Source organism: Hippoglossus stenolepis, chromosome 3, assembly GCF_022539355.2.
Source record: "Hippoglossus stenolepis isolate QCI-W04-F060 chromosome 3, HSTE1.2, whole genome shotgun sequence".
NCBI classification, from domain to species: domain Eukaryota; kingdom Metazoa; phylum Chordata; class Actinopteri; order Pleuronectiformes; family Pleuronectidae; genus Hippoglossus; species Hippoglossus stenolepis.
Window position 1 is genome coordinate 17,855,696 of NC_061485.1, and position 12,763 is coordinate 17,868,458.

The 12,763-nt window shown below is 40.3% G+C and overlaps 1 protein-coding gene across 1 annotated transcript; it reads left to right on the forward strand.

The window, feature by feature from the left end:
- The first annotated feature begins 1,891 nt into the window (after positions 1-1,891).
- On the forward strand, positions 1,892-8,042 carry LOC118104857 (probable nuclear hormone receptor HR38). Its single transcript, XM_035152114.1, has 7 exons — positions 1,892-2,033; positions 3,686-4,527; positions 5,094-5,223; positions 5,428-5,591; positions 5,717-5,919; positions 6,000-6,178; positions 6,266-8,042. The coding sequence occupies exons 2-7, from the start codon at positions 3,688-3,690 to the stop codon at positions 6,526-6,528; spliced, it is 1,779 nt and encodes a 592-aa protein (XP_035008005.1). The 5' UTR covers positions 1,892-2,033; positions 3,686-3,687; the 3' UTR covers positions 6,529-8,042.
- The last annotated feature ends 4,721 nt before the right edge of the window (positions 8,043-12,763 follow it).

A 12,763-nucleotide genomic window follows, 5' to 3' on the forward strand; every position in this document is an offset into this window, starting at 1 on the left:
TCAAGTGTTAGTGTGCGTTGTTTTTTTTCCTGGTAGTTGTGGAGAAGTTATGTCACGGGGGGTATAAGGTGATGCTTAAACTGATGTTGACAAATGGATGTCTGCAGCTGAGGCCGTGACATGCATAGTGCCAATTGTATGATGATGACATTATGATAGTATGAAGTGGTGTCCGACTTCACATCTCTTGAAGTCAAAACGTAAATTGCGCCAATTTTCATACGCGGGAGGTCAAAGTAAAGATCTTTGTTCCAGCTGAGGATTGATCATGTTAGTACACAGTCTGTCGCTAAACGGATTTTCTACAATGATAATTTGTCGTGAAATTAACACAACATAACCATCATTCATCACCATTCAAAAACTGATACCTTGTCTGATGACAAAAAGTATGATCCATCATCATATTAATGACCAATTACTGATTATTCATCAATTTATGTTACTTTTGAAGTTTAGAAGTCAAATATTTTCCTCAATCTATTTATTGTTGGTTTATAATAATTATTATAATAAAAGGCAAAATAATACAAACATATTGGGTTCAAAGTAAATTTTGTATTTACCCTGGAAACAACAACTTACGTAGATGTTCAAATTTCCATGTTTTGATTTGGTGCACTATTTTTTTAGATGACGTGAAATGTGACGAAACTTGTACAACGGATAATAAACATAGCTGTTTCCAGGGTCAGATTGACCTACATAACGACCTACATCTGAACTTTCAATCCAACATGGTCGCAAAATGTTTTTAAAAGCTAATGAAGCTCATATGATGAGATGGAAAGCCCCAGAGCAGCTACGAATGGAGCTTGAGATAAGGGTGTTTTAGCAACTGTAAAAACATGAGTTAAATCAATATGGAGAGTCAAAGTGTTCAGTGTCAAACGAGTGATAAAACACGATGATGATGAGCGATAAGAGAAAAAAGGATATTATCTTTTTCAAACATTTAACTTCACTAGTTACATATTTTGAAATGTGTTAAGGAGTATAAGTAAAAATAAAAAAATCTGTGGGTTGTTTACAGTTAAGATGCTGATGATTTCTTTAAGTTTGTTCTTTATTATCATTCAACTTAAAATATATCAGTAACAATAAAGGCACGTTGTAATCAAAACATGAAATAATATTAACAAGACTGAGTGGTTGGGAATAATAAGAAAACGTGAAAGAGGCGATATATTAATACCAAAACAAAAACACATAGAGTAGAAGGATGGATCTGGAATTCGTGTGCAAAGATACTTGCAAAAGAAATTGTGCTTCTTGGAGTTTGCAACATTTCATGACAATATTTGTTGAATGGTCTTATGTTGTTCAAATATGCAGGAAAAACATGTGTTTGTTTTTAGGGAGAGATATTTGTGTGAGATTGTTTCTCCCAAACTCTGCCTTTTATTCCTTCTTTTCAAACACTCAGTTTTAGGTCTTCCTGTCTTAAAGATGTTTTTTTGTTTTTTTTTGTACTACCAGTTAACCAGTGCTGGATGCTCTCAGGGGGTTTCCTTACCCAGTATGAAAACACAGGTCATACGAACGAACCCTACAGGTGTTTCCTGCGTCCTCCTGAGATAAGATCCCTCCCCTCCGTGCACAACCTGTAGATTTCCACTCTCACCACGTCTGTACCTCTGAATCCAGGCTATTCTTAGCTCGTTCCATCCAGTTATAGCCCCACGTGAGCGCCGCTGTCGTTGACGGGTTATATTTAGCACGCACGATCCCCCCGGCTCTTGCGTCAATGGAATCCCGTGTGTGCGTCACACGGAAGAACGTCGGTGCGGAGCGCGGCGCTGATTGGCCCGCGTCCCGGAAAGTTCCACCGCCCCGTTCACCATATATGGGCACGGACCCGCCCTTTCGTCGACGCAGCCAAAATAAAACAAGAGTGTGTGAAGCGCTCGGAGTTCGTCGGTGTGACCCAGAGTTTGTGTGTGTGTCAGTGTGTGTGGATGAGTGTGGATCTGTCTCACTGAAGGCTGGAATAAATGAGAACGCTTCACCATCCGGATATTTACACGAATCAGGTGAGTGACAGTCTGATGTTTGTTTGTTTACATCGGGGGGCGACGTCAGTGCTGATGTCACTTTGCCTGTAGACGCTCGACTTTATGTCTTAAACTGCTGCTACTACAGTCTGCTGTAAATCATATTTAAACATACAGGTATGTACACTTCACCTGGTACAACCAACTAAAACTAACCACAGCAGCCTTGTAATAAACCCTCTATTCATTCTTTGTTGAAACTTATTATTTCCTTATTATCACCGTTGATATAACTGAGTGTCATTCAAAATATTACAAACTATAACTCACCATACAATCGCAAAAAACTACTTCAAACTGACCATAAACACCACTGACTGAATACTAGTTGTATCTATGTGCACCTAATGAAACTGTCATGTAATGATGATGGAAACACACATTCTTGCTCTATGATAAATAGTACTTAAGAGTATGTATGTTTTGTTATTAGTGAGGTTAGTTAATTAGTGAATGTTAATCAGTTACAAAAAAGGATATTTTGTGTAACTGATTAAATGACCCCTCCTAGTAATAATACTGCTGATGATACTGTACCATGAGTACTTTATACAGCTGATAATGACTAAGTGTAGTGTAAGCTAAAGCAGCAGCTGTCCACTGGACATTCTCAAGTAAATAGTTCACAGCTCTCTCTGTGTTTACATATCAAAGATTTTGCTCGTTATGTGTTTTATGCAGGGGGCGTGTTACTGTTGCCATTTGAGAGGACGTAGGGAATAGGGTGTATATTTAGAAAATAAAACACATGTTGGACATTCGAGTAGAGTGACCTCCTCGTAAGTCAAACTTAATTGTAAGTTTAGAAAAAAATAACTCAACAGTTTGGTTTCTTGGATCAGTCGAGTGTTCTCGTGAGACGCGGAGCACATTTTGTACAAAAAAACCCCCATATAGTGAGGAAGTTACCACTTGTGGATACACGTCCATTCACCCAACCATGCACACATGCACACACACACACACACACACACACACACACACACACACACACACACACACACACACACACACACACACACACACACACACACACACACACACACACACACACACACACACACACACAGAGGCTTTGCCACCTTCCCCATCTCGGCTGGCATACAGCCCACCCTGAAACACAATCCGTAACACTCCCTGGTATAGTACCTGTGAGAGAGGGCTGCCCCCCAACTGAAGGAGGTTGCAGAGCATTAACAGCCAGTAACACTATATCTGGGAATATCGGATTCCTCAGCTGGACCACCCTCTGCATTTTCAGTAGAGGACTCATTGGCCCTGAAGCCAGAGAGATGGCATGTTGGGGAAATGAGACTGTGCATGCTCAAGGCGCTAATGTAGACTACTGTTTGGGTGGGTGTAGATGGAGGATTAAAAATTAAAACCTGAAGGATTAAACCAGTGTCTTAGCTCCTTATCAGTGCCAATATCAACAGTGCTTATTTTCAGTTGCTAATTTGTTGTTACGTTTTTGTTTACAATGCATCAAATATTTTTTTTAAATTAGACATTTGCTGAGATCGTATAACACATATTTAGTATATATAAATGGAAACCATATTTATCTTACAAAGACAGACATCAGGGTTTATTTTCATCCATAGTAATTGTCGCTGTGTTCTCTCTCCTAGCGATGCCCTGTGTACAAACCCAGTATGCATCCCTGCCCCATGACACCTATTTCAGCCCAGAGTTCTTGAATCCTGACCTCAGTGCCAAACTGGTGATGGACATCAGTGGCCAAAAGGACCAGCTGTCTACATCTTCCTTGCCCAGCATCAACACCTTGGTGGGAAATGGCTATGTGGGGGAGTTTGATGCTTATTCCTGCAAGATTACCACCTCTCCTCCTGCCTCCACCGTGTCATTCAATCACGTCATGGTAACTGAAAGCTCCAGCCCTCAGGTGCAGAACCAGGCCTTTAAGCTGGATGATCTCCAGGTGTACGGCTGTTACCCAGGCTCCTTTGCATTCAGCTGCCTAGACGAAACGCTGTCGTCTTGTGGCTCAGACTACTATGGCAGCCCAGTTTATGCGGCTGCCTCTCCCCCGACACCAGGCTTTCAGAACCAGTCTGCACCTGCCTGGGATTCCCCTTTTTTCAACTCCTACCCCTCGGCACCCCCCTCCTCTGTGGCTGATAAGGTCCCCATGAATCAGCAGCTCTCCTTCTTCACCTTCAGCCCTGCACCGGAGCAGCACTCTCCTCTGGGGCAGCATCAGGATGCTCAGTCAGGCCAGGACGACCCCTTCTTCTTGACTCACCAGCAGCACGTCTCTCCACTTCATTGTGGCCCCATGTCCCTGGAGCACAGACCTCATGAGAGCCCCAGGATAGTGGAGGGGGCCTTGGTGTCCCCTAAAACCCACAACCCAGGATCCAGTGAGGGCCAATGTGCAGTTTGTGGTGACAATGCTTCCTGTCAGCACTATGGAGTCCGTACCTGTGAGGGCTGCAAAGGTTTCTTCAAGGTAAACAGATGAACTGCAATTTGCAGGTTAATCCTATGGTACAACTGGGTATGTAATACAATAGACCAGCCACCATTGAGGAGAATAAACGGCCTAACACTGGCTGATATTAACTTAACACAGACTTAATGGTATACAAGTATTGTTTTGAAACAGTGACACCCTTATATATTACATATCTTAGTCTCAATTCCATAAAAAGCTAATTTATGGTATTTTTATTTTAGAATTTTGCTTATGTTATGTCTATATGAAAAAGATGAATATGCACTGATATATTATTAGGTTTTCACATTGTAGATATTTATAGTCGGACTAAACTACTGAGGCATTCAGTCAAATAGCAGATTCATATTAACCATTTACCAGTAATGCACCAGCTTGTATTGCCTTAGATACATTTTACCCCAATGTCATTTTCAAGGACATTGACTGAATAAAAAAAATGGTTTACTTGACATAAGATAGTAGTGATACTTATTGGTGTGTTCCAATAATTTATCATATAATATATGTGCAGAAATATGAACTGATATGATAATGTAATTTTCTTCCATGTTCAACAGCGAACTGTACAGAAGAATGCAAAGTACGTGTGCCTTGCTAATAAAGACTGTCTGGTGGATAAGAGGAGGAGAAACCGCTGCCAGTTCTGCCGATTCCAGAAATGTCTCGTGGTGGGAATGGTCAAAGAAGGTAATACTTGTCAAACTCTCTTAAAGCTTTCAGTGACTGGTGATGATTTAGCTCGTGAAACCAATGCTAGAAATGACACATGACATGTGGAACCGGAGCCTGAGACTGCCAACTGCAGAAAAAGGGAAACTGATATGTGGTGGCCATGTGAGAGTCACAAACGTGAACTGATAGTGTTCCTCTCCTCTTGTATGTCTCTTATAGTTGTTCGCACAGACAGCCTTAAAGGTCGCCGGGGTCGTCTGCCCTCTAAACCCAAGACTGTGGCCGAGGCTTCGTCCACGACCCCCAGTGTCAACATCATTTCCTGTCTCGTCAGAGCACATTTAGACTCAAACCCAACCACTGGAAAGCTCGACTACTCCAAGGTAAATCTCAACAGCCTGTCCAGAGCTTAGACTGGTTACATTATGCAGGATCAAAATAAACACAGCAAACAGTTCACTGAAAATCACTTCAGTAACACAGACCCTTCCTTTCTGCCCCTCTGCAGTACCAGGAGACAGTGGACGACCTGAAAGAAAAGGAGGACGCTGGTGACATTCAGCAGTTTTATGACCTGCTCACAGGCTCCTTGGATGTGATCAGAAAATGGGCTGAAACCATCCCAGGATTCACAGACTTCTGCACTGAGGACCAGGAGCTGCTCCTCGAATCTGCCTTCGTTGAGCTCTTCATCCTCCGACTCGCTTACAGGTTGGTTTCTTATGGTTCAGAAAAAACAGTTTTTTCACTGTCAATGCTTTGATCGTACTAATGGCTGAAAATCTGCACAGGTCTAATCCAGAGAAGAGCAAGTTAATCTTCTGCAACGGCGTCGTCCTACACCGACTGCAGTGTGTTCGCAGTTTTGGTGACTGGATCGACTCCATCATGGATTTCTCCCAGAGCCTTCACCGCATGAACTTAGACATCTCATTGTTTTCCTGCCTTGCGGCGCTTGTTATCATCACTGGTGAGAGAGCCTTTGTTGTCAGTTTCACTGCATATGAATATTTAAAACCAGGGCTGTGTTTCTTATATGAGCATCTTTCGCACCCAGATCGCCATGGCCTCAAGGAGCCAAAACGGGTGGAGGACTTCCAGAATCATCTCATCACTTGTTTAAGGGAACACGTGAGCGGAAACGGATCAGAACCAACCAGGACCCAACCCAACTATCTCTCTCGTCTTTTGGGCAAACTCCCCGAACTGAGGACTCTGTGCACACAAGGCCTGCAGCGCATCTTTTACCTGAAACTGGAGGACTTGGTCCCGCCTCCACCTATTGTGGAGAAGATCTTTCTGGATACTCTGCCATTCTGAAACACTCATGAACACAAATGTTTAATTTGTAAAAAAGGCAGACACACAGGAGGAGGAAGGCATCTGACGTGAGGTTTTATCACTGAACTCTACTGGTGAACCTTCTATTCTCACACTGACCTGTGTGGCACTGTTCAAGAGACCATTATTTTTCTAACATCAAGGTTTAAAACTGGAAATGGTACCTGTGTGAGGACATAGACATTTATTTCAGTTTTGTCATAGACACAACTGAAATAGTATAAACCGTTCAGGACACAGTTTATATATATTTTTGTGTGCATTTATAAAATGACTTTATTGCTGTGCTTTCTGTGTGAATGTTGCTATGCAGCTGAAAAAAAGACATGGGTATTTGGGTGGATGCAATGCAGTGTTACATACTCAGAAACACACTAATTTCTTAAAAAGCATGTTTTTGAAATAACTTTCTGACCCCATTAAGAATATGAGGTAGTAGATCACAGAATCAAAAGAACTGTGGACTCCTACTTTATTATCACAGTTTCAGTCGTAATCGTGCTCCTGTGGAAGGTCTCGGACCAAAGTTTACTCTTATTTTGATACTATCAGTGACAAACCTTATTGCCTTTAGCTAAACATAGTGTTCCACCATAACTCTTGTGCTGCCATCTTGCAACACCTTGTAAAGGCTGGAGCTGGCAGAGGTCCTGTTAAGCAGCACGTCCCTGTAGTAACAAGAACAAAAATGGACTTGTTCATTGAAAACGCAAAGTGCCTTTTAAAAACCCTCAGTCCACGAAACCGCATTGAGCGACACTAAGTGCATTTTCATTCCAAGCATTACATACAGGCAGCTGCACAAGTTACAGACATGAATAAAATATGTCACCATCTGATCTCCTCTATGATGAGTATGATTTCAGGTCTGTGTCAGATTAATATTTGAGTATCAAAGTACAGATTGACAGAGTTTACAATACTTGAATACTCACTACACACTGATAAACTGGATGAGCATGAAGTGATGAATGGTGGTTATGGATCTTCAAGAATTAGAAGTTTTAACTGGAGCCATCCATGTTGAGATTAAATGACAGAGCTAGAGTACACAAGGAAAAATCCCACAATGATTGAAGCATCCACAGACATCTTATGTTTGACCTGAACTGATCCTTACAGCTGTTACATACAGACACTTCATCTTTCATATGTTTCCTCACCTCTGCTGTCTTCCACATTCTTCTGAATCGTACTGGTTTTTTATATGTTGGATTTATTTTTTACATTTTCCATCAAAATGAATTAAAGAAATGCAGTATCTTAAGTGATCACAGAGACGAGCAGCTACAGGCACTTCATTCACATTGTTCAGACAGTAAGAAGGATACATCTTTCCCCTACTGTGTGAGGTTTGTTTGGAACATGTGTGTGGACCTTTACGAAATATATATATATATATATATATATATATACTACCAGGGCTTTTGTAAAATGGTGCAAAAGAATTCAGAGACAGAGAATATTTGATAATAAATGTTTTTAAAAACAAACCACTGACTTCATTTTAATGTTTGGAAATAGAGGAATTTCCTTTAAGTCACAAGTCACATTGTCTTTATCTTTAGTTTTGTATGGTTTCATTTGTTAAAGATATAATAGTCATTTCCTCCATATTCTTGAGTTTCATTTCTATTATACACATATTTTGTTTCTGTTTTAGTTCTTGCTTTGCCATTTTTACTTTTTTTAAGTAAAAAGAAATTATAAGTGACAAAATATAAACATTTTGAAAGATTTTAACCTATAATATTGTATATTTTTTTACTATTGTCAACTAATTCTACGTAGAGACGCAAACCAACAGTCCGTTGATTTATCCAGTCATACTTTTTGACTTCCTCATCCTCTGTGGCTCTCGAGCCACAGACCCACTCTGTTCTACTGATGTTTTAAATCTAAACACATGTCATGAAACAGCTGGGTAGTCTTAAACAAAAGTTAATCAAACAGGAGTACATTTTGCAATTGTTGGAACCGTTTTCAGCTGCGGATTTGATTTATATGTTGACAACAGTGGGACAGTTTATGTGAGATCAATGCAAATGTGTCATTGTGTCCAGGGGAATCTCCGTAACTTTAGTGGCTGACCTTTGACCTTTTGCTGCAGTGCCACCATGGAAGACATGGAAGCTCCCCAAAAGTGAGGCCAAAGAGTGTTGATCGCCATCTGGTCATAAAACCCCCCTCCTCCATGTTAATGCTTGGGAGATATGGTCTGAACTAAAAAGTCAAAACACACGTCAAATACATTTTGATCAAAAAAAATTTCTGTCATTTTAAGTGGTTGTTATCCCAGTGATGTATGTTCATGTGTTTTATTTTCATGTCCGGGGTATTTTAGCTTCATTCCTGGATAGTGGGAGGAAATCTTTATTTACATTTTCCTCTCAGCTGATACTTGAAGAAAAGAAAGTCTATTTGACTGTGCTGCAGCCTGTTACATATCAATGTGATGAAAAGTGACCAAAAGTGTTCCTTCATCTCCTCTTCACCAGGTCTGTGTTGTCCTGCCACACATGGCGCTAACGTTGGCAACATCCCCGACCAGAGGAAGCCAACACCGTCGCGCTCTCAGCCACAGACTGCAGCACCGGCTGCATTCAGCCGCTCGACACCTGATCCCACTGTACACCACATGGCGGTCATCTGGATTTTGGGGTTGGCAGACAGAGTGGAAAAAAGGGACAAGGGGAGAAAAGAGGAGGAGGCAATATGAAAGCTAGCTTGCATTGAGGTGTTCATTATGGTAGAAAATGGCAAGCATGCTGCCAAAAGTCCGCTGTAATGGGAACGGCAGGCAAGTAGAGTTTCATAAGGAGGATACGGCAGTTCAGAGAGTTCCTTTTGTTGTTAATAAAACTTTTTTTAAATCTGGAAACAAAGTAATCTACAGTGTTAATCCATTTTCTTTCGGTTCATTTTTTATGGTCACACATCAGTGAATAGATTGATTAATCTGACATGTACATGTTTCCCAAACTTAAAATACAAACCCAGTAATTATACAGATAGCTGGAAAATTAAAGGGAAAGTCTGTGTCGATGCCTACACAGAAAGCAGGAGGGGTTGCTGAATGCCTGTGTGCGAATTATAACTGAACACCTATGGGAGATTTTGAACCGACATCAGTGTTCCTTGGAAATACGTTCACATTACACAACTCTGCACCTCAAGGTGTTTATGTCCAGTTCCAACCTTCTGTCATTTGTCCTTTAGGTGGGGTGGTGGAAAGTAAGAGTGTGGACGTCACAGTGGTGACTATACATGCCTGATTTCTATTTCGATGAGTCCACGTCCCATCACAGAACTGGAGTTCACATTAACTTTTTTTCCTGGTTGAGTTGAACTTAACCAAGTCCAGTTGACCTTGTTTTTTAGCCCTAGGATATAACTTAAAGATAGTTTAAGGATAATTTCAAAATCAATCTTTTCAAAATCATAACTATTGAGAAGAGTATTTACCAGAAATTGTAGAGATTGTATATTTAAAAAACCCACGTAGAAAATGCATTGTCACTGAAGTTTGTTTGCTGGGTTGTCAAATATTGCCATTGTGGCAATAGGGCTGGTAAGGGGCAGTAGTGTGGTTCTAGAGGCCTGTGAGGCTAAAAACAGATGACATTTTGTTTTTTCTTTGATTTGTCGCCCCTATATATCTCATGTTTGAACTTTCTGTGTTCCTTGTCACCATCTTTTTCCAAAAGTGGAAAGTTACCATCTGGAGCAGCCATTGGCCCCTTAACTTTTAAACAGTGCCCCAACATGCAAGACTCAGCATTCAGGAACAAAGTGTAGTCTTACACCCTGCCGATGGGGACACCATGTTCTGACCAATAATATGTGGCCCACTTGTCAAGGTGATTTGTTGCACAAACATGCTGAGCTACATGTTTTACGAATATGTGAAATGTTTGCTGTATCATCGAGAAATGTTCCTTTGACTCAATAATCTAAATTTAAGTATTATATTATGATTAAAGATTCTTTACCTTACTTGAATATCTTATGTTATACATGACACATTGACTGGCTAGTTACTCAGCAGAATAAACCAATAATGTGCTTTGAAAGTATGATGTACCTGTATTTTCATAATTCAACAGTACATCAAGTTAATGAAAGGACCAACTCCAACATTAAAATGCTGAATTCGAATGCATCAGTAACAATACTAAGAGTCGACAGCCTTGTTAGTTTAAAAGTTCTGTACTGAATTTGGTTGCAATTCACCTGGAGTCAAGAGGTAGTTCTCAAAGAATTGGAGCTAAACGGCGAAATTAAATATTCACACTTTGTTCCTGACAAAATGGCCCCAAATTTTATTTAAATCTCAGAATATATATTGTTGATTATACATCAGAATTGAAATATTATTGCACAAATTGATTCGAAATATTTCACCAGACAATTTCATTCATATCCAGAAATAGGAGCCGTTCAGCTGGAGGAAAAGTCAGTTTATCACTAGAATCATTGGGCTTTATACTCTGAGGACGATAAATATATGTACACTATTTCATGGTTACTCATCTGATAGTTGTATGTCAGTCTGGACTGAAGTGGGGGACATGTGATCGTCTGACACAACCATCTGAAGAGCTGCTCACAGGGCTAAAAATAATCCAGCAAAATATCATATTCAACACTAACAGGGGACGTTATCTGAAATGGACTCATCCTCACCAAACCACTGATATACCATGGTCGTGAGCTTTTCAAAATTAAAACAATTTGGTAAAAATGGGTGACATAGACATAAATAAATATTTTTTAGCCAAAATTCTGATCACTGCAGTGCGTCCATATTCATTTAAGTGGATCATTGATTGCATTTTTTATTGCATGTAAATAAGAATGTTCACTTGAACAAAATGTGAATTGCTCATCATGTCTAGTAGTATGGTAAAACACAAAACATAATAGTGTTTCATTTTAAAATGATATTTATTTGTGCTGCAATACCACTGTGTTTTATTATTATAAAAAATGTTTCCTCTTCACAATTGTCTATAGAATCATTTCAATTCATCAAATAAATCTTGTGTGTGTGTGCGTGTGTGCGTGTGTGTGTGTGTGTGTGTGTGTGTGTGTGTGTGTGTGCGGTATGAGGCAGAGAGACAGAGAGACAGAGAGAGACAGAGAGACAGCGAGACAGAGAGACAGAGAGACAGAGAGACAAAGAGACAGAGAGACAGAGAGACAGAGAGAGCAGCTGATTTGTATAGAGGATATTGTTCCAGCAGGAGGAAAGCTAATAGGTTTGTTTGTGAGGATGTTGCACCTGTCGTTTATTGATGGACTGAGCTGTAAATAACTTTATGAAGCTGTTTAATGCTCCGTGTGGGCCCCTGTGCTTCTTCGCTCTCCAATCCCCTCTATACGTTGATGATGCACACACACCCACACCGGTGCTCATATTGTTCTGCTGATATGCATCAAATTAGCAGCTCAGCACAGTGCAGAATGATGAAGACAAAACAATGCATGTGTCTAAGAGCAGTCATTGTGGTATTTAAAGGCGGAAATAATGAACAAAGTCTCATGTTCATCCAAAAACAGTAATTTGTTCACGTACGGTATATTTGTACAACAGTGCCGATACGTGTGTGGGTGTGTTGTCGAGTGTGGAAAACCCTCTGAGTGTATTTATAGCAGGCTATTGTTGAGCCCATAGAAACCTCTGTAATTGGATCTGGTCTTGCTCACTAAGAGGGAGTCTGGTGATAAATGAGTTGGCAGACGTCATTGCTCAAGCCATCTCTGTGATAGCTGTGCGCCCCACATCACCGTCTTGAGCTCTTAGTCCCCACAGGATTAAATTCATAAGTGAATGGTGAGCCCGCTGACTTATCATTCTGAAGAGTGCAAGAGGAAGGGATGGTGGAAAGCAATTTGCTCTGGGACATTTAATGGCCGTCACTGTTGTCTCCCTTGGTATTAACTTGAATTTAGCACTTCAACGACTAACATCATATTTCAAATCTTAAAATGATAATTTGCTCTTATTTTATTTGAACGGAGAGGTTAAAAGAAAGACCTGAGATTACACCATCAAAGAATTCATGTTGCACCTGTTTATTGCAAAGCTGAACATCACCTCTGCAAATCTAGGATGAAATATAGAGCGAAAAAACACAACACAGGTAGAGAAAGAAGAAACACAAAGAGATTACTCACTGTTTTATATTATAAACCATAAACTTGTCACATT